A 23,413-nucleotide genomic window follows, 5' to 3' on the forward strand; every position below is an offset into this window, starting at 1 on the left:
CTTCCAAAAGCTTTCCATTTCGTCTAATTATCTCGTGATAATAGCTTACATGCTACATGAGCTGCACGTTGCATCTGAATCCAAGCGTAAAAATTGCCCCGTCGGAGAGAGTAAACCAAGGAAGGTGGCCTCAGCCTAGCTCACACGTATTCGTCTATTAGTTGTGCAATATTATCCAGATCCTCCTGTTAAGCCGATCAGAAAATAAGCATAAAGCTAAACGCGTGGTTAGTTCTACGTGAATTGTGCGAAAGCAGATCCATCGGCCATAAAGAAGTTATTAACAGTCTTGAGCTCGAGTTCCCATGTTGCCCCCGTATAACACAGCATTCGATCCGATAGTTCAAATAACTAGGCTAGGGAGTCACAGGTCGTAATGAACCCTCCCACACCCGTGCCCCCCTTTCCTCCTCCGTAATAACTCCTAGCACGAAATTCATCAACAAGGGTGCTCAACTCAACACTCGTCAGCAATCCCAGCCGTGCTGCTGCTTATGTGTCATGCATGCCGGGTTTCTATCGCAACATATGGATGCCTGTTGCTGATATCATCCAATTTCCACCCAAATGGAGTCAAAAGGACACAATCAAGCTGACTCCTGCCTGTCCTGCTTCCTCATCACATCACATGTAACTAATACCATCTTATTTAAACCCCTCCAAACAACCCCAACGAGGGAGAGAACCATTATACTAGGTCAGTCGGGTGGCGATATGAGAAGGCAAGGCTTAGAAGCAGGGCTTTGGCTACTAGCGATTGCAGTGTTATGCAAGGGCACGCACGCTTCTTTGGCAGGTGAGGAGGTAATCTCCAATCACGTAGCTCATCAAGCCAATGCATCAACTATACAACCACAGCATGATAAGCTGCCACCACAGTATGGGCAGCCAGCTCCACCGCCTGTAGAGTGTCCACCAACGCCGCAGCAAAAGAAACCTTCTCCTGGCTACAGACAGCCGCCGCCACAACAAGCACCTCCATCCCCACCTCAGTATGGGCAGCCATCCCCACCCGCCCATAAGAAGCCTCCACCTGTGGAATATCCACCGCCGCCCCGCAAAAAGCCTTCTCCCGAGCACAAACACCCACCACCACCGCAATATGGGCAGCCATCACCACCACCCTCCCGCAAGAAACCTTCCCCTGGTTACAAACACCCACCACCACAATATGGGCCCCCATCTCCCCCACCCTCTCACAGGAAGCCTTCTCCAGGCTACAAACACCCACCACCATCACCGAAGCATGGCGTTCCGCCACCCTCTCATAAGAAGCCTTCTCCTGGCTATAAACACCCGCCACCACAATATGGGCCGCCATTGCCACCACCTCAGCGAGGCGCTCCACCACCCTTTCACAGGAAGCCTTCTCCTGGCTACAAACACCCACCACCACAGTACGGGCCGCCATTGCCACCACCCTCTCACGAGAAGCCTTCTCCAGGCTACAAACACCCACCACCACATTATGGACCCCCATCTCCACCTCGGGAATGTCCACCACCCGCTCATAAGAAACCTTCCCCTGGCTACAAACAGCCACCACCACAGGGAGCACCCCCACCAAGACAGAAGCCGCCATTGCCACCACAGTACGGACCGCCATCTCCACCAAAACATGGAGCTCCGCCCACTCACAAGAAGCCTTCTCCCGGTTACAAACACCCACCACCCAAGCGAGTACCTCCACCTCAAGAATGCCCACCACCGTCCCACAAGAAACCTTCTCCTGGCTACAAACAACCGCCGCCACCGCGAGCGCCACCATCACCACCAAAGTATGGGCCGCCACCTTCGCACAAGAAGCCTCCACCTCAAGAATGTCCACCGCCCTCTCATAAGAAGCCTTCTCCTGGTTACAGGCACCCACCACCCTCTCCGCCGCAGTATGGGCCGCCACCCCACATAAAACCTCCACCTCCACCACCTTCCCATAAAAAACCTTCTCCTGGATACAAACACCCACCACCTCAGTATGGGCCACCTTCCCACAAGAAACCGCCACCACAGCACAAGCCATTTCCACCGGAGCATGGGAAGCTGCCGCCGTACGAGTCACCATCACCTCCAATGCACTATCCACCACCACCACCTTATGTGAAGAAGCTGGCGGAGTAGTTGTAATCTTTACTTTTACTGTACTTGCAAAAAGTCGCGTTAGTCTTTCTCCTTTCTGTGTAAGTAGCGGTGCACGTACCCCTGTGATGTGAAGAGACGTAGAAATTTTAAGTTAATGCATGGGACATTAGTAGTTTTTTATCTCCTTAATTATCCTATATATCTCTTCTTACTCGAAACAAGAGCAAATTTACTTGACATGCAATTGCTAACAAACTACTTGATAGTCAATCTGCTAACCACTATAACTGTCTGTCGGCATGAAAAGAAGGTACCATAATTTCCTTCCAAGAAAATTTAGGGGAAAAGGTACGTCACCAAACTAATACCACCAGATGATAGAGAATGGTAATTTTAGATATTGACCCCCTTAAGCCCCCTATAGAAAGTAATTTTCTCGCTGTTGAGATGATGACTGAGGGTATAAATGGTATTTGAAGTGCTGTATACTATATTCTAATCAAACGCAAGTTATTATTCCAGAATCAGAAGTAGAATCCTTAAGGGGTAATAAGTATCACAATGAAATCTGAGAAGTAAAATCAATTCAAGAATGCCTAGGAAAATTGACAGATAAAAATAACATACCTCCTACAGAAAATAAAAACCACCTGCTTCCAAACGAATGATCCTCGGTCTTCATACAAGTCCGTGGCAAAATAAACACCATATCTGACCAGCTTCATGAATTCTGTTTCTTTCTCTTTCACTATGGGGAGCAGGCTTGCCGATTTTGTAGGAGGTACAGTAAGACCTCTATCATACAAGACTTCGTCTTCCGATCAAATAATTAGAAATAAGGATGAGACACTAGAGAGAATTAATCCTACTAGGGAAAGGAAAGAACTCAGTTTTAAAGATACAATGTTTCGTATTTGAAGTCTGCAGCACTAAAAGAGCATAGAGAACAGATAACATATTTCATAAATAAGAATGAAATTTTCTTTTCTTTCCAATATCTTAACATGATGGGATAGGATACACATTCTATTAATAACAAATGCAACAGTAAATTTTCTCAGCAAGTACATCACTATCAGTAGAAAATGGTTCAAAATTTAGATCAACTTGAATTGCTGGCGATCACAAACTGATAATTTAAGAATGTTGTCTCAGCCAAATCAATTGAGTACAAGAAAAAAATTCTTTTGAGAAACTGCTATCTCCCAGCTATTAACCTGTCAAACAGTTCACAGACTTCAGACTGCTACAGAAGTACATATCATGAGCAGATACGTACTTACATTGCAAACTTTGGTTATTGTCCAAAAGTAGTATGCCTCGATCGTCAATAACGGAAAAATAATGGAATAAAGCTGTACTTGTACCTCGGACATTATCACTAGACTGTGGCATAAGTTTCTTGTTTCATTGTCATTAGGCTGTTCTCTATGTTTCTTAGCACTGGTTTGTAGCTGCAAAAGGAGAGAGAGAGAGAGAAAAAAAAATTTATATTCTCCTGATTAAAGAAAAAAGAAACAGCATGAAAGCTAGAGGAAATTTTTTACAGGTGTGACAGATTATTGTATGATCGGACTGCACGTCTAAGTTCAGCCGAAAGCTTCATAACCTCAGCCGCCAGTCCCTCAGATCTGCTTTGTTCTTTGATGAGTTGATCCTGAAAAGCAGAATCAGGAAACAAAAGAATGATGTAGATCCAACGTAATCGGCCTATATTATGGTAAATATAGAAAGTGCATTATCAGGATGCTGAAAGCACACATGCAAATCAGACCATAAAAGAGGTGGCTTGCTCAGAGCAGTTAACAAATCTTATTGCAGTCCCCCACTCTGAATGGTTACAAGGTGCTGGAAGGAGGGCCGTGGCTTATAAAAGGAAGGAAGAGTGATAGTTTTACACGTCATAAATAAAAAATAAATATTCTAATGTTCATAAATGGATCTACTGCTGCAAACATTTTACCTAATGAACCTGCCAACTAAACAACCACTAATTTCTTAGTTTAATGAGACACACACATGTAAAGGACAGAATGATATTCCTTTCAATAATTTATGTCCTAATTATGCCTACTTCCCTTAGTTACAAATACTGACCCTCAGGAACACCTTTTCAGCTGCCAATTCTGGTGCATCAGACATACTTCCATTCTCCTTTTGCCCCAGAACCTTTAAATTGCTATCTCTTACATTGAAAAGATTTGCTTGTTCAGATCTTAGTCTATCTAACTGGCAACGGAGCTCCTCATTTTGCTTCAAACAATTCTTGACCTGTAAGTTTTATCATCAAAACAAGGGATATAACATCAAAGAGGAAAGGTAAACAAATAAAAACTTGTAAACTGCTACCGAAGAATCGTGACTCTACCTGGCTTTCCCACTGCATGGCAACTGCCGTAGCATCTTGATATGAAGTATACAAATTTGAGTTCTCCTCAAACAGCCTTTCTATCTCTGATGATTGTGAATCAACCTGCCAGTTGATCATATTGATATTTAGCCACCATCTGGCTACTTGTTTTTTATTAAAAAGAATAAGCAACGAAGGCGTACCTCCATTAGCAGCTTTTGACGACTACCCTCTAGTCTCTCAACCATTAAAGCCATATCATGCAACTGCTTTTCAAGTTTCTCTTTATCTTGCTGCCAAACATGATAGAGCAGTACATGATTAGTACATGGGAAAGACGACTACAGGGAGGCCATGGGCAATAAAACTATTAAGCTTTACCACTGAAAATGCCTTGCGCGCAGCAACATTAGAAGCTTCTTCTGCATTACATAAAAGGAAATCATTCTGAAATCAATCTCAGATGATATTCCATCTAATTGGACAAAAAGAACATGAGCTGATATCAACAATATTTCCATCTGGCTTCACACTAACTTACACATTCCTTCATGTTATCAACATATTCTTTTATCAAGTCTCAAGGTCTCAAGTAGTTTATTGCACCTCTTTGATTTCAAATGGTTAAACTCCAACACTTATTTTCTCTTGCCTCCCCTACTTTTCATACTATTCCGGATTAGCATTCTTATCTGCACCTTTATATTTTTAAGTCTTGGACTCTCATTTATGTCTCACATATAAATTATGGTTCCATCTCCATGAAAAACATTGAAAAGGCCAAAATACATAACATGGTACATCATACAACAGTAGCTATCTAATCAATTATTTGTCATTCTTTGCTTCTAAAGGTTGGATTATATAAAATAACTCCCTCTTAATTGAAGTCTTTATAAATCTCAGTAGAGTACTTCATAGTTCATCCATACCTGAGGCTATTTTGGCCAAAGCGGCAAGTCTGTCCTCCAACTCTTGCTTTTCAGCCAATAGGGAAGAAGAGCGAAGTTGTTCTTCTGCTAGTTTGTGTTGCTCGTTTCGTCTAAACTGTGCCACTTCCTATAGTTGGCGATACAAAATGACAAATCTTATGGAAAACCAACATATCAAAGCAATATGGCTAGAAAGAGCTACAGTTGATGTTTACCTTTAGCTGACTTTGTAAATCCAGTATTTCCTTTTCCATGGCAAGAGTATGCTCATTTGAGCTCCCAAAGGGGTTGCCACCAAAAGAATTACCCGTCATTTGTTGCTGTACCAAATTTAGTTCTGCTCTCAAGGCTGCAGCATCCTCTTCTGCCTGTCAATTATAATGTCAGAACTGTGTAGTGATTGTAATGTGAAATAATGTAAGAATAAAACATACTCTGTATTGCTCCTCTTCTGCCTCCTTTAGCCGTTTCCTAATGGTCCGAAGTTGTGATAAAGCATCCTCCTACATAGAACATTAAGATGTGAAAGTGTCAATAAATTTTATTAACAAAGAATAATTGCAATATACAGATAAATTGTTCGCCACCTTAGCAATAACTGCTGCATCCTTTTCTAATGAAATGTCCCTCAAAGATTTCCTCAAGGAGGGCATAGCATTGTGTTCCTGAGATTCACAACTCAAATGAAAGAGCAAGACATTAAAGAAAAAAACAAAAATACATACATGTTATGCAGCGCAAGGTAGTGTGAAGGAAGGTGCTCTCTTTACCAGATCATTTAAAAGCTTGACCAACGAGTCCTTCTCAACTTCCCTTTCCTCGAGCTAGAAACAACTCTCATAAGTTTCATTGTCCAAAATTCTTCACATTAAAAAGTAGTATCGTAGCGCTTACTTTTGACAATAACCTCTGGTTTTCTCTTTCCAGTTCCGCATTTTTACCTTCAAGCTCTTTAACTCGATCCAGAAGTGCATTAGAATCTCTCTGCAAGTAAAATTTTGATTATTCTTGTTAACTAGCTCCTTCCAAACAGTGATATGGTTTCAATATAACGAAAGCTTTTTAAGAGCGTTGCCCTTTCTTTAGGTTCAATTCATCTGTTACCTTTCCACCTTTTTAGGCCTTTATTTTTTCTTGACAGAAACCCTTATTTCCATTAATATGCATGAAATTATAAGTATAACTACACAATGGGAAAAAATTATCCATAATCCTAGACGATAAAATGATCTAAAATTATCGGCAATCAGAACAAACTCCTAATGTACAAGTTCAAAAATAATATTGTCTATGGAGAAACTCTAACCTCGGGCGCTCCATAACGACTTTCCGATTTGTAATTACCTGCAAAATAAAAAGGAAAATAAAGTTTATCATAATAAAAGATATTGTTATTATTCGCTCAAAACTAACAAAAAGAAAAGATACTCACTGTATTGATTGGAAGATTCCAAATCGGATCCGGAAGACACTTTGTGTATCCTCTCGGCCGCCCTCTTTTGGCGAATCTCCTCCAACTGAGAGAAAAATTGAGAAAAATTTACGGTAGAAGTAAGCGAGATCGGAATCGCAGATCTACAGGTCTACGGTAAGATAGAAGAGATGGGGAGAGTTCTAATACAGAGGATGGAGGACGAGAGAGGGAGGGATCATACCGTCCTTCGGCCTCGGGATGCGTGGTCAGCTTCCATGGCAGGGTGGAGGGAAGGGAATTTCACACTTTCACGGCGAATATGGGATGCGTCGTTCCGCAGGGGCATCGAAGTGAACTTATCCGGCTCTGGAACAACAATGGCATTGGGCGCATTGGGCCCACCAAATACGATGCCCACCAACTACGATTTGGGCTTTAGTTCTCGAACCAGCCCATCGGCTCAAACCCAACCTAATTTAGTAGTTCTAATGATCTTATCCAACAAAATTTGTTAATGATGGGGTAAATATTGAGCATTTAAGCTCAACTTTACGACTGCCAGCTTGTGGATTTAATTAACCCACCCACGTTAAAACATATCACAAACATGATTCAATCCTGAGCAAATAAAGAGTTGCAATCAGAAGTACGAATAATCTACCAGAAAAGCTCATGTATACAATCATGATTCCCAGGATTCTATTAGTGATTTGGTATCTTGTTTTCAAATAAAATGCTGTTGTACCATCCTTGCAGGCAGCCCATGCTTCAAGACGCAGTAAAGAGTGCTGGGCATACTGCCTAGATGCGATCCTGAATGCCACCCACCTGCAGCTGCTCAATACCAACTCTTCCTTACTTGGCTTGCCTCCTTGTTGACGATATCCAACTATGCCTGTCTTCAATTATTGCGAAAAGAGGAGTATACATACAAGTGAATAAATGACTATTACAATCTTTATCTTCTGTGGAGATATGTGATCATTTCTTGTTTTTGTCTACCAAGTATCAACCAGTGATTGATAATCGATCTACATTTCTCAACAAAAAGGGGACAAGGAATGCAACCAAGAAAGAAAAGAACAGCCAACTATTCAGCAATGATTACAAATGAAAGTTTCAAATCAATATATTAGAACAGTTACCATTATTTTGCTTACCTGTAGCCCTGCATTTCATTTCTTTTCATTTATACCTGCACATCTTTCAACGGTTCATGAGACAGACTAGATCGGAGCTAGTTTTTATAGAGAATTGCAAGAAAAATGTTGAAGTTCACACCGATAGTAATGCTTGAAAATTTTCATGATTTTAATGGGAAATGAGACAGCAATGGCAGCACCTGAACACAATTGAATTCAGATAACAAAACCTAGATATGAATAAACAAAACCAAAAGTGTTGCTTATACAAGATAATGAAAATAAATGTGGTTCCACAAAATCTTACAAAAAATGAAGCTAATCGTAGCTTCTTCATGTACATTTGAGCAATAATTAACTAAATTCCTCCAAAGAGAGAAGTAAATGAGAGCAAGTGGAGCAAACTTCACTTCCACAGAACAGTTATAAGCACTCAATATGAGAAGTTACAGACAAGGACCAACATAACTGACTTGTTATATGGGAAACCCAATCATTAGAATATGCTAGGAACTAAGATGGAAAACTTGGCAGCTTGGTTTGTAAGATATCTTGCTTAAAGCCTGCTCAAACTTCTTAGATGCAGCTTCATTCTCTTCCAAACCAGTCTGAACAAAGTATCTTATCCACCACGATGAGCTCCTTAATTTTGCCTACAGACGAATGCCAGGAAAATCAAAAGCTAAAGCAATTCCATAGACATAATAAAACAAAATGATTAAAGAAGCCATTTTGATAAAGTTAGTGGATTATCTAATCCCAAAAAAAGAGAGGGAGAACAAGCACGATGTAAATCTAACATACAAGATCAGATCCCTAGAAGAACAGTCAGATTGGTATGAGAGACTAGAAGCCAATTGCTTTGCTTCAAACTGGAGTACAGCTACTCCAAAGATATCAAGTTGAGTGCAATATCCTGTTGAAAATTCTTTTAGATTGGTGACGGTTAGTAAATACCAAATTAATCACAATGCCTAACTGCATGGTACAATCAATTTAGTAGAAACTTCTTGGATTTACTGATTCCTTGATAAATGGAGCAGTGTTGAAGTATGACGTAACCATAAAGAAAATTAAGATCACTTTGTTAAACGAAACATGACATTTGACTGAGGCACCAAGAAGTGAAAAGTGATGGTTGACACATTTAACAAAGATATTTATGAATTTAAGAATGATAAATTGCCTAAATCTTATACAACATAACGTAATAGATAAAGATAACATTCTCAAAAGGCAAGCATACAAGTCATAGATGCCAGAAGATTTAGGAAACCAGCATTCCACTAAACCCTTATGTAGAGTTGAACAATATAGATAAATATAAAACTGTCAAGAACAACAATATATATTCCAAGTGGCTAGAAATTACTAACTGCAAAGTAAAGAATAAACAGTTGTGCTGCGGGGCATACCGGTCTTCCAAATTTTGATAGCTCAGAAATCTTGGACCTTTGCTGACCTGGATAACCTGGTAATGAAGTGGAAGGAGATGATAAGACTGAAGAAGATAAACTCTTTCTTATTGTACTGTACACTACTGTACATGAACAAATTGAAAATATTAAGAATTGTATTTGAAGAACAATCATTTAGAAAATGCAACATGTTCTGCGGGAAAATGTGCTTCTAATAGTCATATGGAAAGACATTAAATTTGAAGATCTATCTCAGCTTTTCCATGAATTAGAGCTATCTAAGACACCTAAAATTGAATAGTGTATTATGGTATCTACTTACAAATTGTAATGACCATCTTTTAACTTATTCTTAGTTCCATATCCAAAAAGTATGTCAGACATGATTGTTTAATACACTAAAACACCTGCAGATTGAGTTTGGAACTACAGAATAAGAATATAAATAGAAATTCAAAGGGTTGTAAGCATACCAGCAAAAATAACAAGCCCATCTGTTGACACCCTCGCCAAATCTGGAAGGGTTTTGTTAAGGTACTTGGGAGATAAATAATCCAGTGCATCTGATACTATGACAAGGTTAAAAGATTTTCGCCTGTATGGTAGAGAAAACTTAATGTCAGCTAGACGCACAAAGCCCTTGCGCACAAGGCTCTTGCAGCTACTATCTGTGTCCTCAAGTTCATAAGGTTCTATGCCCCAGACTTCTGTATCATCTTCCTTCAACAACTTCGAAACCACTGTGCAGGTATCTGGGCCTACATGCAGAACTTTTTGCATGGTGTCTCCATAAGTTTTCTTAAGAATAGGTATTGCTTGTAGAACTTCTGATGTGCAAGAAACACCTGCTGTGATAAAAATTAATGGAGTCAATCTATCAGTCACAACTCTATGAGATTCTGATAAATAGAAGGTATAGCATCACATTTATAAAGTCATAATAAAGGGTATTATATCCTGCGAACAAGAATGATATCTCTCATTTACATTCTAGACCATTAAAGATAGTAGAAATATATCACAATATCAGGGAGGTTCAAAGAACAGAATGTAGTCATAACTAGCAAAATAGCGACAAAAGTACAGCAGTGTGGCTACTCAAATGAAAATGACATTCAGAAGGTAGTGCAACATTGGGAAGTAAAATATGCTTTCAAAGTTTGACTTTTGAGCAGTAGTATAAGATAAGAGCTCCCGATAGCAAATAAGGAGTGATATCACATTTAGAGGTCAGTCGGCAACCACTAAATTATGTGCCAAAACCATTTGACGATGATAAAGAATGTCATATAACTAAATTTAGTAATTGAAGGCCGGGATGTCTACCTTCACTGATTCTTATAGCTTCTTTGCTGCCGTCAAATCCACCTGATAGGCCCGATATGTTAACAGAATTAATAAATAGTCTATAAATGAGGGGAAATAAATACTTGTTTGCAAAGTGTGATTCAAAAGGTACTTGTTATCTCTCAGATCATGAAAAAAAAACATGAATAGCACTGACCTACGCCTTTGTACGAGTAGCCGATGAGTAGAAAAGCAACCTGAGATTTCACAAGAACCAAATCAATGAGTACTGGAATTGTCGATGGTCTCTAATTTCCCAAAATGGAAAGAAACAGACACAAGTGAGGATTCCCACCAGAACAACCAGTCCGATCGATAGTAGCGGCGACGACCGTGACTTCTGATGTAGAGATCCGCCGATCGGAATGCTTCCGCTGTCGACCAAGCGTCGATTGGGATTAACTACTCTTCTCGCCATGCTTCTGCAATCCTCACAATAAATGAGATCACGGAGACTAGTTGAGGTTGTAACAATCTGCAACCCTCGTATAAAATTTACATAAGAAGATGCAAAAAGTGTGGGTAGAGGAGAAAAAAATTGCGAACAAATAGAATGAACTAAGCATCGATCTACCGATGTATGAATCTTGCACTATGACATTAGAAATTGAGAGTGCGGAATTGGGGGATAGGGTAGAAGAATACCACGAATTAAAGATACAAAATAGCGCGGCAGCGGCAGCGGCAGCGGCAACGGCAACTATCCTTCCCCCGATCTAAGCCGAGTGGGAGAGAGAGGGAGGGAGAGAGAGAGTAGCAGTCGCTCAGTACGCTGTCCGATCTGGTATAGTATTTATTGCTCTACTTTAAAGATAAATGAAATAAATGGTTTGCGACCGTATGATCTTCATTTGGAGGACCTGATTTATGTTCCTTCTTCTTCCCCCTTTTTTTTTTTCCTTTTAATTTTTTGCAATCAATAAATATAATAAATTAAATACATCGCGATCTCAAGTGTTGCTTGCGCCTTGCTGGGATTAATAAAGAATTAGGAATACTAATTCACATAGTACGAACGGTCAAGTGTATCAATTGGTTTGCCAACTTGTGGGCCCTCGTCAACCTCCGCCTCCACATGACTGGGAGCCGGAGGGCGTCGATCCGGTAACTAGATAACTCTTCTTTATCGTCGATCGGACTCATCCCTTGATGTTGGCGGCACTCCAAAGGTTTTCCGAGAAATAATTATACCCGTTTGAATAATTGAATTGTCTGCCACCATTCCATTGGTGCTTATTCACAACCCGAATTTCTAGTGTTCTCCTTGTTCAACCAGATGCAAAGTTTTGGTGTCGAACCCAATGGGTTGTGACCCTCCACCATTTGCTTTGTATCCCTGCAATGGAATGGTGACCAATTTTGCAAGTGGAATGTCTTGTGGGACTCTATGCTTGTAGGGTTCTCTTGTAGTGGGTTTTGTTGCTATATTACAATGCTTTACTGGTTTGTGGTACGTGTTGGGTCTATTGTAAGCGATCCTCTTTCAATTGAGTTGTTCCATCTAGTTTTTATTTCTTTATATGAATATTTGGTTCTTTTATTACTTACTTGACGCTATTATTTATATATATATATAATTTTAGTCTGCATTCAGTTAAATTGTAGCCGTTCCCTTGTTATCGGTCTACCAACTTTGATGAAACACACAGATTTTGGTCGTGCAGGGGGATGACCTGTTTAGACAATTCCTTGAGAATTAATAGGTGAAATTTATGTGTTAATTAATGCACTCGCACCCGAGAAAAGGTGCCAGCTTTTGTTTGACTTGCGTCCGCGAATAATTCTTTATTATCACGGGGTATGTATTTACATCAATCAACAGACAACAGCCTGTATAGGCATATAGCTTATTCTGTTTCGCTTGCATAATCCGCAGCACGTGTGTGCTTTGAGGTGTTTCCGGAACATTTAATCTATTAGCAGCTCATAAAGCAGCTAAAAGAGGTCATTGTAAACAATTTCGAAGCAATTGCTTTGTAAAAGGATTCCAGATTAGATAAACTCGCCTCCCACTAGGGGGGGTGGAGAATGCAACGTGGACTTCTTATAATTCTTCTAATCGATGACCTTTAGCTACTTGGGATATCATCGCCTTGAACACAGAAAACCACGGCAGTAATTGTCTGTCACATAACGGGATATGTGCGAAGATCGATTTGAGATGCAACAAATTGTTTTCCTCAAGGCTGAAACCCAGACAGCAGAGAAACAAAACAATTAAATTGCTCAGAAATTTCCGATCGTTTTTTATGCAAGGTTTACAGCGAAAGAAAGGGAATACAAAACTAATCCGCTACAATTTCAACTGCAATGATTTCAATTTTGTGGCCTTACCAAATTCCTACCCCTCAATCCACCCTTTGCTGGACTTTGGGTCTTCCGTTAACAACTACTTTGGTAAAATATATATATATATGTAAGAAAACTTAAAAGAATCTATAAATTCTAAATTTGAGACAATTAATCTCTCTTCCATCATACGCACGTCTTTGGCTACAACTTCCTCTGCCTGAGATCGACGACAACCACGCTCACATTATCCGCGCTCTGTCGCGCCAAGGCCAGCTTCGTCAGCAGCACCGCTGCCTCAGCGCAAGCCTTATCCGATCCTCTTCCGTTATCCTCCCACTTTCCCTCCTCAGGAGGTGTGCTGTTCCGCAGACACACACGCACGATTTCGCACGCCATCTCGTTTGTCACGACGTCCCACAGCCCATCGCTGGCCAGGATAAGACACTCGTCTTCTTCTCCCCTCTCCGCTACCATCACTTCCGGTTCCGATATCACAAACGGCTTCAGATAACCATCACCTGATAGCGGATAACCGTAAAATTATTAACCTTAATTCCGTAATACGAACTAATTCTTGTCTAATACCAGATGAAAGCTTAAAACGCCAATTAACTCACCGATGGCTCGGGACATGGCGAGCACTCCAAGAACCCTCGCTCCATCCCAGTAGATTACTCGCCCGCCAGCCGCCTGGATTCGTTGTAGCTCGTCCGGGCGATCCGGCTGAACCAAACAAAGAACCCAAAATCGTCATTTCACTTGCAATTTTCTTTTCTTTCTTCCAAGAGTTTAATGGTTGGAAGGTGTACCTTGTGGTCGGCGGAGAGAGGGATGGGAACGCCTTTACGGGAGAGGACGGCGCGGGAATCACCGCAATTGGCGACAACGATTTGGGTCGGGCCGACGACAGCAACGACGGCGGTGGAGCCCACGTGTTCGCACTTGGGCGTCAGCAGCTCGCACCGGCAGTTGGGCTTCCGCGGCCGGCCGTCGATGGTGCAATATCCGACCGCCTCCGCGTCCATCCGCGCGAAGCTTTTCTCCATCAATAGCTTCCAGCCTCCCTGTGGCAGCGTATCGCTGGATCCTAACGACTTTACCTCCTCTGCCACCATCTCATGCATCCTTTGCCTACAGGATTCCGCTACCTGTATATATACATATAGATAGAATCCCACTTGAATACATCAACTCAATAACGAGCGAGATAAGAGAGGTGAGCATATGAGAACAGAACGCTTACATGGGAGCAACCGTGGCCATCGAAGACGCCAAAGAAATGGTACCTCCCGGGAGCTCTTTGTACGAAATCGGGGCGAATAGAGACGGTGTCCTCCATATCCCGCCTCCGGCCGCAGACGGAGGTTACTCCATACCTTGGGCAGTGATCCGACGTCTCCGATTGAACGGAGGTCACTCTTGGACGGTCTGGATTCGAGGTCGCTGGACTCCCGTTTCCATCGCCAACAGTGTCGACGGCCACATCCTTCTCCTCCAACCTCTGCCGCTTTCGCTTTGCCTCTTCCGGCGAAGGCATCGTGTCCGCCTCGGCAACGAACCTGTAACGCCGGATCTCCATTCTCCTCCGCCTCGCTGCCCGAGACGTCGGCTCGGACGACGCTTTCGTCGTCGCCTCCGACGAGCTCGCAACGTCGCAGCATATCTCCGCCATGGCTAAAGCTTCGAAACCCTTAAAGACGTCGCTCGTGCTTTTCCTTCACCCCCTCGAGCTCCCGGGAGAGATTTAATAATAAATGGCCAAGGAGAAGAAGGAAAGATGCAACAGAGCCAGTATATATCGGGCAGCTACCCGTCAACATCACGGGCAGCCCGGTGGACAGGTACATTTGGTATGACGTTCCTGAGGATGGAATCGGAGCCGTTCATAAGGGACGCGTGGTCCTCGTCAGTCGAATGCGGGACACGTGGTCCATAAGAGGAAGACACTTAGCTGTCGCAGGTCCTTCCCTTTCCTCGGTCTCACACGATGCTTTTCCTCGAAAAAGCAAGGTAACATCGTGCGGGAAAACCGAATTATCTGCGATCTTGCCTCGCTCTGAGCCTTTACCGTCGATCATGACACCTGGAGATATCTCGCTCGTCTCGCAGGTGTTTCTTGTTCGAAACAGTGTATTCGCTGTTTTTTGCTTATTTATTTGGCGTTGGAATATTGACACGTTCACAGTCGACGTGGTTGACGCCTGCGAGAAGGCAATCATAAAGTATTAAGAGAGAGAGAGAAAGAGAGAGAGAGTTTGCTGCATCTTCGAAACGTGTCGAAGTCACCGTGTATTCGGGCTTGGGATCTTGCTCAGATCACGAGGCCACGTTTCCAGGTTCGTACAGCAATCTATTCCCTCTTAACAACTTCTTCTTTTTATAAAAAAAAAAAAAAAAAAAAATTCCCCTTTCAATCCTAAAGATCAGGCGGCCCCTAATTGGTCACGTTGAAGGACACTTGTCATCATTTCAGGGGGCTCATTTATTAAAAATAAATAAAAAAACTAAAAAAAGAAGGGACACCTAACTTCTTTTAATGATGATGACCCATGTTTGCTGATGAGAGCCCTAATATGGTGGAGGACACGTAAGCTGTACGACCAGTACAACGACGGTTCTTAGTAGAGTTAATAAATATTTCTATGACGTGTCGAATCGTTTTGCATATTGCTGGCAGGAAACAATGTTTTGTAACTATCGCTCTTATTTTGGAGCATCTCTAATTAAGTTCTATGCGATTAAAGATTTAAAAGAAACTCGTTGTCAAATTTTTTTTACATCTTGCGAGGAAACAATAATGATGTAGAAAGTATATATGACCGACCTCAAACGAATTAAGAAGGAAGGGACTCGATCTTATCCAAATCAAAATACTCGGTAGTGTTGTTGCACGCCAAAGGTTACAGTATGTTTCGCTCTCATTATCCTAAGGTCTAATCACACTACACATTACACATCATACATTACAGAGACGTCGTCGTATGAGCCAACCTCCTATTCGTTAATGCTTCAACGCCACCAACACCAAATGTTTGGTGTGGACTATTAGAGGTAGGAAGAAATCTTTAATTTGATATACGATAAAATTTTATTGCTTCTTAATATTCGTCTAGATTAAGGGCCGTGTATATATATATATAGTTGTGGTAAGCAAACAAGTCGATCCTTTTGCTTCCTTTTACGATGGATGTTAGTTGCTGTGTTGATATGGGACACACGAACATGGGCTGTCAGACACAAAGTGGGGCCCAACGGGTGAGCCACGCATCACGAGGCATCCTGAAACGATCTTCCTCTTTTGGTGGGCCGGCCCAATAAATTACTTCTCTGTTCTCAGGCCCTTGTTTCAACAACTTTGGTACATTAGCGCAGTTTCGCATTTCTTCGAGCACTTGGTCTGCGTCCTCTTTTTGCAGCCACGGGGCGTCCCACTACGGCCCAAGCGCGCAGGAATCCCTCCCATTACATTACGGCTTCTGCTGGAGAGATACTGATTGAATAATTTCTGCAAGTGTGGTCCATATATCACATGTAACTTCATTTACGATACAATCTTTACATTGCAATGTCGTGAAATATAATATATATATATATATTTTATACTAAAATCCAATTCGTATTTCGTTGCCCGGCTAGATTTATACAGAGCATGAATACTTCTTATCTTCTGATGATGATATGTAGGTCCAGCAATTATGGAGAGTTCATTTGACTAGTTGATGTTGCTTCATTGGATGGAGGTAGATGAAAAATTACCTAGAGGTTTAATTGTGCGCAATTCTAACTTGCTTTCTGGTACATAGTTTACTTGGTTTATAATTACACCATGTGAAAGGATGCCATGATGATTTCTACAAACACATTTTGTACGTAGTATCTGAAAATTATTCTTAATCATATCTTAACTAGCGTTTTGTACGAAGAAAAATGAATAATTTAATTGGGAGTCTCGCAGAAGATCTTGATGACAGATTCTCTTCATATAATATATCAAACTCCTCGCTGTTTCTTAACATATAGACATATTCTGCATTGTTCTACGGATTCGTGACGTACAAGATGATGGTCTGGCGAGTTGCCTCTTCATTGTTGATCGAGAATTGGCAATTAAATGTGGGGGTAAGATTGCTACTTTTGCAATCACAATCAAGAACACGTAGCCAGTTCGGTAGGTGGGTTGGTCAGTAAAGCAAATGATTGAAAATGAAATCTGAAGAAAATTTCCAATACGATTTAAGCGTCACCCACATGAATTCCAATCTTGCGCTTTGATTTGCTCTTCCACAGTTACCATCGATACTACAATTGTGGAGAGGAGAAGTGAGCTGTTTGGACTAAAAGGAGATGTGCTTCAAGTCGAATGGAAGGCAAGAGATGTTGCTATCAGTAATATTCAACCTAGAAGCTGCTGCACTGACATCATGTGTTATTATTCTACGATGGATTCTGCAGCTAGCCTCACTGTTCCAGAAAGATGCTCATATCACACAATATAATAAAAATTGTTGATTTGCAAGTGATTATTAAAGACTACTGTTTCTTTCTTTTCTTCTTGTTTTTACTTCCTCGAATAATCATATTTTGATACAATATCATATAAAATGCATGGATGATCGCAAGAATATTTTATGAAAAGATTCTCCAAATTCACCTTTTTGTCAGTGTGTGGTTACAATATTATTTTTTGGAATAGTTGCACCGGCTAACTCGTACCTTGATTTAGTTTAATATCAGGTGGGGAGTATAGATGATATACACTTAGTACACAGATTCACACAGGCCTTTATCACACAAGCTTCTTGACGATAGCCCAGAGAAAAGCCTAAAGATGTTAATAGTTCAGAGAACTTTTATTATGAGAATATGGAAAGCCACACCAGTGCACTGCTCGGAATATTATTGACATTTGAAGCAGCCTTGTCGCTGTACGAGTGAAGTTGCTTTGTGTCATGCATAACAGCATGTGTATCAATTTTTATCGATTTGGCATATGGTATATATTGAGTTGTCTATTGTCTCCAATATCACAGTTATTGTTGCTTTTTGGCTGTTCTGTCAATATTCTAAGCAATAATCATTGAAATATCTATCTATCTATCGATCGAATCGATCGATCTATCTATCTATATATATATATATATGTAGGCTTAAGGAAATAACAATTGACGCTTCCTTTCCCGGGTTGTTCTGGATGGTTAGTTTCAAGCCAATCCTACCTGATCAAGAGAAGTTTTTGCACTTTAATAGTACTAACTATATATTATTGCTGTAGCTCTGCACATAAGTTAATTTTGTTTTCAGCAGTTGCAGAAGCTTAATCACCAGAATACCAATTTATCGGTTGTATCTCATCAGATGAAGGAAATTGAAGTAAAGTGCCCAGTCTGACGTGCATTGAAACAGTAAAAAATAATCTTGAAATATATTATAACTCAGCTAAGAGCAAGAAACATGACCATTTATTGAACAATGAATTATACAGCATAAAAACATACAAGAAATAGTGCTTAAGTAATAGGGCAAGGCAAGAGATTTGATTACAAAAGCACTGGAAGATGGAACAGCTGACTGCGCTCACGATCTTCCAACTGCAGACTTAATCTGCAACCATCGTGATCAGCTACAGCAAACAGAAGAGGAACTATAAATTGGTAAAATTAATAATGTTTTACAGGAGAATCACTGTTGTGGTATTGACATCTGTCGTGTTTCTAACAGTGATAAACTTTGAAGACAGATACCCTGTTGTACAAGATAATCCACAAGATAGAAAGCATTGTATCATGATGCACATTATTGAATCCAATTTATTCCATAAGTAACACTTGTAAATATAGGAGAGTTCAAACACATCGTACGAAGAAATAGTAACAAAAGACTCGAATAATATGAGTCAAATGTAGGTTCTTACTCCAAAAGGTCACCTCCACAATCACTAATGCTTTAGCTGCACGCATTAAGACCAACTGGTTCAGAAGAAGACTCGAAATTATAAACTTATAATTCTCCTTTTCTTTCCTTAATTCACTACTTTTAATAGTCAACACCATGAGCTCGATTTGATTTCATTTCTTACGTTACTGTCATTCTTCAAGCAAAATAATTTGCAATTGAAGAGTCACTTCAAAGAAACTTGGGTAATAGAGACACTTCAGAAAATAAGACAAAGGAAAAGATATATATATATATATTTTTTCGTTGACAGATTATCTTTGACTGGTGCATGTTATTAAAGGTGAAGAATGATTAAAAACCGAAAGTGAGTTCGTGGCTCTAGTTTTGTCTACTCTGTTGGAATGATAAGGGTAGGTGGTGTTATATGATATGCCTTATTCTCCATAGTGTGAGGAACGTTCCTTAATACTAATCCTAAGCTAATACAGTTTTAAATGCTAAAATTACCACATATATGTTCTTATTTCGAGATGAGATATGGAAAGCAATACTTACCTCTAAGAAAACAAAAAAAAAAAAATCTGAGAGAGAGAGAGAGAATTGTATACCTTTCTTCCCAATCAAGAGCACAAGGAAAGAAGAAATTGGAAGATTGAGTACTGTTGTATAACTAGTAATTTTCTTGATTGACCTGTTGTATTGACCTTATGACGAAGATGTGACGAAAAGGACTCTGGCACAAGCAATATTTAGTAGAATTAACAAACAACACTTGAGAATTAACAACAATTCTTTCGCCATCTTTTCTCGAGAACCTCCTTCGATCTATTCCAAATAAAATATTTGTGTTGATTACAAGTGGTCACTTGTTTAATTACTTTGATTTGTGCAAGCAAATGAGATATCCTTGACAAGAAAAACCCGTGAAGTTGAAATATATTTTTCTTATCCATAGTACTTCTCTTATTGCATGCATCCCTGATTAATACGAGAAAATTAAAGGACTCCTGAAATCAAAGTCGAAACCCACATCAAGATTAATTGGTCGAGTTCTTTCCTCCTCTTGTCGGCAAGCATTCTACACTAGGAAATACTTATTTTGGCTAACAATTCATTAATAGACGATGATACTTCTGTTTTCAAGAACATTAATCTTTTAGTTTTACGCTTATAAATGTATAGCTAGCTACACGCAGGCACACAGAGGTTATATGCAAATAAAATAAGTAGCTTCAGTAAATATCCTTCAAGATGATTTATGTACATATATGTATATATATTATATATGGGAGGTAGCTCGCCTAGGTGGACTGTTGTTGAGTGTGAGAAGAACACTTCGAATGTTGTCGTTTAAGAGCAGGCACTCCCACTTGAAGTTGATTTGGTGTTATCATGTCGCTGTTGCCAATATTGTTCCAGGCTTACGGACAAACTATTCTAATCTTTCTCTAATGACATAAAATTAGTTTCCTGCATATTGCACCCGCCTAATGTAGAGGATTGTGATAATTGTCCTTCCATATAACTTCCCTACTAATTATTGGGTGGGAAATTGAACAACCTCAAGATATTTACTAAAAAGAGGTAATAAATCCGGCCTCAAGGTCAAATTTGCTAGTAAAGCTCATAAAGGAGAACAGTTACATTTTGTTTCTTCAGAGATTCTCATGTATGTTTCTGTCTTTCCAACTTGGATACAGATGTTCTCCTCCATCTCTATCCAACTTTTTCTATAATTCCTTTCAGCAATCACATATCGAAGCAACTACTCCTCAGTCCCCTCCCTCCCCCCCACCCCTATCCCCCTCCATCACTCAGATCTCCCTCATCCATGCGCTATGGACCAAGCTAGGCTTTGGATGTGGCAAAGAAGGAAGCTGACTCACGAAAGCCCTCTCCTAAGATCCCATATTTCTGCCATCGCCGCCGTAGGATCCACCTACCATGAGTCTTGGGAGGAGCAAGCCTTCGCAGAAGACTTCGCGGGCCACTTGGGTAGTTGTACATGGCCTCCAAGATCCTACTCGTGCAGCTTTTGCAGAAGAGAATTCCGATCGGCGCAAGCTCTCGGCGGTCACATGAACGTGCACCGCAGAGACCGAGCTCGGCTCAAGCAATCCTCAAGCACAAATGATGATCAGAACCAAGATGCTAGTGATGATCATGAACATTTAAATACTCCATTCACATCAGTACCAACATCACACCCTCCTCAGGTTGGTTCCCTTGTGTATAGTTCTAAAGCTATGTTTAATTCTCCTCTCTCTCCTTCAAGAGCTCCAGTTGCATCTGCCAAAGTGATTGGAAATGAGCCTGGCTTTGCTTCTCACTCCTATTTTAAGCCTTGTATTCGAGAGAACCAGAAAGAATCTCTTGTATCTATCATTTCATCGGTCGAAGATCCAAGAAACAATCCGCTGATCGCTACCACGGAATTAGGCCTTGGAAGAGATGATTCAAACTTACGGGAAGTGAGCAGTCGGGTAGAAAAAGATCGAGATGAATACGACTATGAGGTCAACAGTAGCAAGAAACGAAAGATTGATCTAAAATCTCCTTTATTGACAAGGTCATCTTCGGGCAATTGGCAACACCTCCAAACCGAGGAATTCAAACTTTGTCCTATCCCGGTAGAGGAATTAGATCTTGAGCTCAGGCTCGGGAATCCCCCGAAGGTTAAAAAAAACTCCAGTGCTAGCTGAACATATACATGCCTTGCTCTTGGATTCATTAGGATGCTCCATTCCAAGTACTATTTAGTTTGATCTCTTTTCCTTCTCTTTGCTTTATCCTTTTAGTAATTAATCTGCAAAAAGTCCATGTTATATCTTTGAATTTATCAATTGCTTGAAGTTTGTTTATCTTTGATCATAGTAATTGTAACCATGAGCTAGTCATCGTGCCAAGCATTAATTAATTATAGAGAATTTAAATCTTGAGATCTGGCGAAGTTTGCATACGATCAACACCTTGACCTTGTTACTATATGCAAAATACTATAGGTATGTGAATTAAAGGATCCATTTTATCATTTTAGTTCTTGCTATGGAGATCATAATTTGTTTCATATTAGGCATAGGATTATTTCTTTCCCCTAGAAAGAACTGTGAGATATGTTGACTCCAAATCACGAGTTTTCTAGCATTACTTACTTCATAATGCCCGGCCGCTCCATTTGTAACAAGGCTACTATATATACCATCTAATTTCCCATCTTAACGTCTAGGTCTCTTATCTTTTCTTTCAGATTCTTTAAACTGTGAGTATGTTTAATGGTCTTAATTTATTCTCATTTAAAATAAGATGATAAAATGTGAATACATTTATTACATAGAAGTTAATCTTATCCTTCTATCTCTAATAACGTTAGGGCAACACGGCGGTAGATTCTTATCAGCTGCGAGGTTGTTAATCGATGTCGTTTCTCCTCTTCTCTTTCTTCCTTTTGTTTTCCCCTTTTAGGAAACACTATGTGGTGTGTTTTTATGATTTGAACATATACCCCATATGGGGTTACTCTTGTTTATTCCAAATTTAGCCTAACAGAAGCTGGTCGATCGATTTGTTACTATATGTCATACAATATATACTTTCAAATCTTGCTTCTTTTATGCTTAGGGGAGAGAGAGAAGAGAGGGAGAGGGAGAGAGAGAGAGAGAGTTTTATGAGGAGCAGGCTGTGTCTTTAAAGGGTCATGGGAAGTGATGCGGGTTGTCTTTTTTCCTACCTGTCGAGGTCGTTCACTGACACATTCCAGCACTAGAACTAAACCCAACTTGCATGTGATTCTGTCTTAGAGTATTTGTGCTCTGATGCTGCAGTACATGTTGATTCCCTTTTCTGCACTCTCGCAGCATCAGACAGCTGATCTCTCTTCTCCATAAATTCACATTCCATCCATATCTCCCTTCTTTCTTTCTTTTTTCTCCTCCTCTTCCTCCCTCCTCCTCAGAACTCCATAACATATATTTTAACCCAGTAATAATCAAACCCAACTTAGCCATGGTATTCTACCCGTTAGATTAACACAAGGGAATAAATATACAGTAGCTAACTATAAAGGTTATAGAGTTAGCTAGTATACCTCTAAATACTAGCTAACTATAGCCCAAAAGTTTCACGTATGCTTAAATGCCACCTATATGTAACATCAACTTTGACTTGAAGGCATTTAGATGATTTTATGATGGGCCACAGAAGAATTTAAGAACATACCCAGCAATTGCTTTCCTCACAAGGGGGTGAGGATTGAGAGAAGTGCCTCAATATGGATGCCTTGGAAAAAGGACTCCAGATGAGGAAATTGCCCTTTGCAGTACAAGAGGCATGTTTTTAAAAAAGAGCAAAGGAGAGGTGGTTGGTTAAATTTAGACAGATTACTGGATGTGTGTAAGGGGATAATTAAGGAGGGTGGAGTGTACGTTTTCTTGTCTTGAGCTGGGGAGTTAACCCGTGGACAAGCTTGGTCAGAGAGAACAGCTAGAGATGCAGAGAAGTACAAAATAGATGTGGAGCTGCATTACTGATCATCGGTTCATATATAT

At 40.4% G+C, this 23,413-nt stretch overlaps 5 protein-coding genes across 10 annotated transcripts; 1 reads left to right on the forward strand and 4 right to left on the reverse strand.

Moving 5' to 3' along the window:
• Window positions 1-168: 168 nt before the first annotated feature.
• Window positions 169-2,884, reverse strand: LOC140776726 (uncharacterized). The gene is made up of 2 exons (XM_073120545.1): window positions 2,707-2,884; window positions 169-2,199 (listed from the first exon to the last, which is right to left on the reverse strand). The coding sequence occupies exons 1-2, from the start codon at window positions 2,786-2,788 to the stop codon at window positions 845-847; spliced, it is 1,437 nt and encodes a 478-aa protein (XP_072976646.1). The 5' UTR covers window positions 2,789-2,884; the 3' UTR covers window positions 169-844.
• Window positions 2,885-3,131: 247 nt separating this feature from the next.
• Window positions 3,132-7,131, reverse strand: LOC140776727 (uncharacterized). Of its 2 annotated transcripts, XM_073120548.1 has the most exons (16): window positions 7,017-7,131; window positions 6,794-6,878; window positions 6,668-6,705; window positions 6,256-6,345; window positions 6,132-6,185; window positions 5,949-6,026; window positions 5,796-5,864; window positions 5,577-5,729; window positions 5,362-5,488; window positions 4,811-4,851; window positions 4,633-4,722; window positions 4,448-4,552; window positions 4,177-4,350; window positions 3,627-3,736; window positions 3,447-3,533; window positions 3,132-3,296 (listed from the first exon to the last, which is right to left on the reverse strand). In XM_073120548.1, the coding sequence occupies exons 1-15, from the start codon at window positions 7,119-7,121 to the stop codon at window positions 3,461-3,463; spliced, it is 1,392 nt and encodes a 463-aa protein (XP_072976649.1). In that variant the 5' UTR covers window positions 7,122-7,131; the 3' UTR covers window positions 3,132-3,296; window positions 3,447-3,460. The 2 variants fall into 2 exon arrangements, with proteins under 2 accessions (XP_072976649.1, XP_072976648.1); XM_073120547.1 differs by having other exon boundaries at window positions 3,132-3,533.
• Window positions 7,132-8,158: 1,027 nt separating this feature from the next.
• LOC140775882 (probable pectin methylesterase CGR2) lies at window positions 8,159-11,537 on the reverse strand. 5 transcript variants are annotated; one of them, XR_012106821.1, is made up of 8 exons: window positions 11,328-11,537; window positions 10,978-11,157; window positions 10,840-10,879; window positions 10,662-10,703; window positions 9,809-10,183; window positions 9,333-9,388; window positions 8,722-8,833; window positions 8,434-8,570 (listed from the first exon to the last, which is right to left on the reverse strand). XR_012106821.1 is itself a non-coding variant. In XM_073119363.1 (7 exons), the coding sequence occupies exons 2-7, from the start codon at window positions 11,098-11,100 to the stop codon at window positions 8,424-8,426; spliced, it is 780 nt and encodes a 259-aa protein (XP_072975464.1). In that variant the 5' UTR covers window positions 11,101-11,157; window positions 11,328-11,534; the 3' UTR covers window positions 8,159-8,423. The 5 variants fall into 5 exon arrangements, 3 of the variants coding, with proteins under 3 accessions (XP_072975464.1, XP_072975463.1, XP_072975462.1); XR_012106820.1 differs by having other exon boundaries at window positions 8,722-8,845; XM_073119363.1 differs by lacking the exon at window positions 8,722-8,833 and having other exon boundaries at window positions 8,159-8,570; window positions 9,809-10,180; window positions 11,328-11,534.
• A 1,367-nt stretch (window positions 11,538-12,904) lies between these two features.
• On the reverse strand, window positions 12,905-14,735 carry LOC140776728 (probable protein phosphatase 2C 49). The gene is made up of 4 exons (XM_073120549.1): window positions 14,218-14,735; window positions 13,784-14,122; window positions 13,592-13,697; window positions 12,905-13,492 (listed from the first exon to the last, which is right to left on the reverse strand). Exons 1-4 carry the CDS (start codon window positions 14,644-14,646, stop codon window positions 13,176-13,178), a joined length of 1,191 nt encoding a protein of 396 aa, XP_072976650.1. The 5' UTR covers window positions 14,647-14,735; the 3' UTR covers window positions 12,905-13,175.
• A 5,972-nt stretch (window positions 14,736-20,707) lies between these two features.
• LOC140775607 (uncharacterized) lies at window positions 20,708-21,571 on the forward strand. Its single transcript, XM_073118989.1, has one exon. It carries the CDS (start codon window positions 20,708-20,710, stop codon window positions 21,569-21,571), a length of 864 nt encoding a protein of 287 aa, XP_072975090.1.
• The last annotated feature ends 1,842 nt before the right edge of the window (window positions 21,572-23,413 follow it).

The sequence above is a fragment of the Typha angustifolia genome, chromosome 14, assembly GCF_048772165.1.
Source record: "Typha angustifolia cultivar Huaian chromosome 14, ASM4877216v1, whole genome shotgun sequence".
Taxonomy (NCBI): Eukaryota; Viridiplantae; Streptophyta; class Magnoliopsida; order Poales; family Typhaceae; genus Typha; species Typha angustifolia.

Excerpts from the sequence above, each read along its gene's own strand:
- LOC140776726 (XM_073120545.1), bottom strand. The coding sequence starts at position 2,788 with ATGGTGTTTATTTTGCCACGGACTTGTATGAAGACCGAGGATCATTCG. Across the intron at positions 2,200-2,706 it reads GTTTTTATTTTCTGTAGGAG|GGGTACGTGCACCGCTACTT; the intron begins GTATGTTATTTT and ends TTCACATCACAG.
- LOC140776727 (XM_073120548.1), bottom strand. The coding sequence starts at position 7,121 with ATGCCCCTGCGGAACGACGCATCCCATATTCGCCGTGAAAGTGTGAAA. Across the intron at positions 4,852-5,361 it reads TTTGGCCAAAATAGCCTCAG|AAGAAGCTTCTAATGTTGCT; the intron begins GTATGGATGAAC and ends TATGTAATGCAG. Across the intron at positions 3,534-3,626 it reads TACAATAATCTGTCACACCT|CTACAAACCAGTGCTAAGAA; the intron begins GTAAAAAATTTC and ends CTCCTTTTGCAG.
- LOC140775882 (XM_073119362.1), bottom strand. The coding sequence starts at position 11,100 with ATGGCGAGAAGAGTAGTTAATCCCAATCGACGCTTGGTCGACAGCGGA. Across the intron at positions 10,880-10,977 it reads CGATCGGACTGGTTGTTCTG|GTTGCTTTTCTACTCATCGG; the intron begins GTGGGAATCCTC and ends GTGAAATCTCAG. Across the intron at positions 8,571-9,332 it reads TATCAAAATTTGGAAGACCG|GCAAAATTAAGGAGCTCATC; the intron begins GTATGCCCCGCA and ends ATTCGTCTGTAG.
- LOC140776728 (XM_073120549.1), bottom strand. The coding sequence starts at position 14,646 with ATGGCGGAGATATGCTGCGACGTTGCGAGCTCGTCGGAGGCGACGACG. Across the intron at positions 14,123-14,217 it reads ATGGCCACGGTTGCTCCCAT|GTAGCGGAATCCTGTAGGCA; the intron begins GTAAGCGTTCTG and ends GTATATATACAG. Across the intron at positions 13,698-13,783 it reads CTCTCTCCGCCGACCACAAG|CCGGATCGCCCGGACGAGCT; the intron begins GTACACCTTCCA and ends TGTTTGGTTCAG.
- LOC140775607 (XM_073118989.1), top strand. The coding sequence starts at position 20,708 with ATGGACCAAGCTAGGCTTTGGATGTGGCAAAGAAGGAAGCTGACTCAC.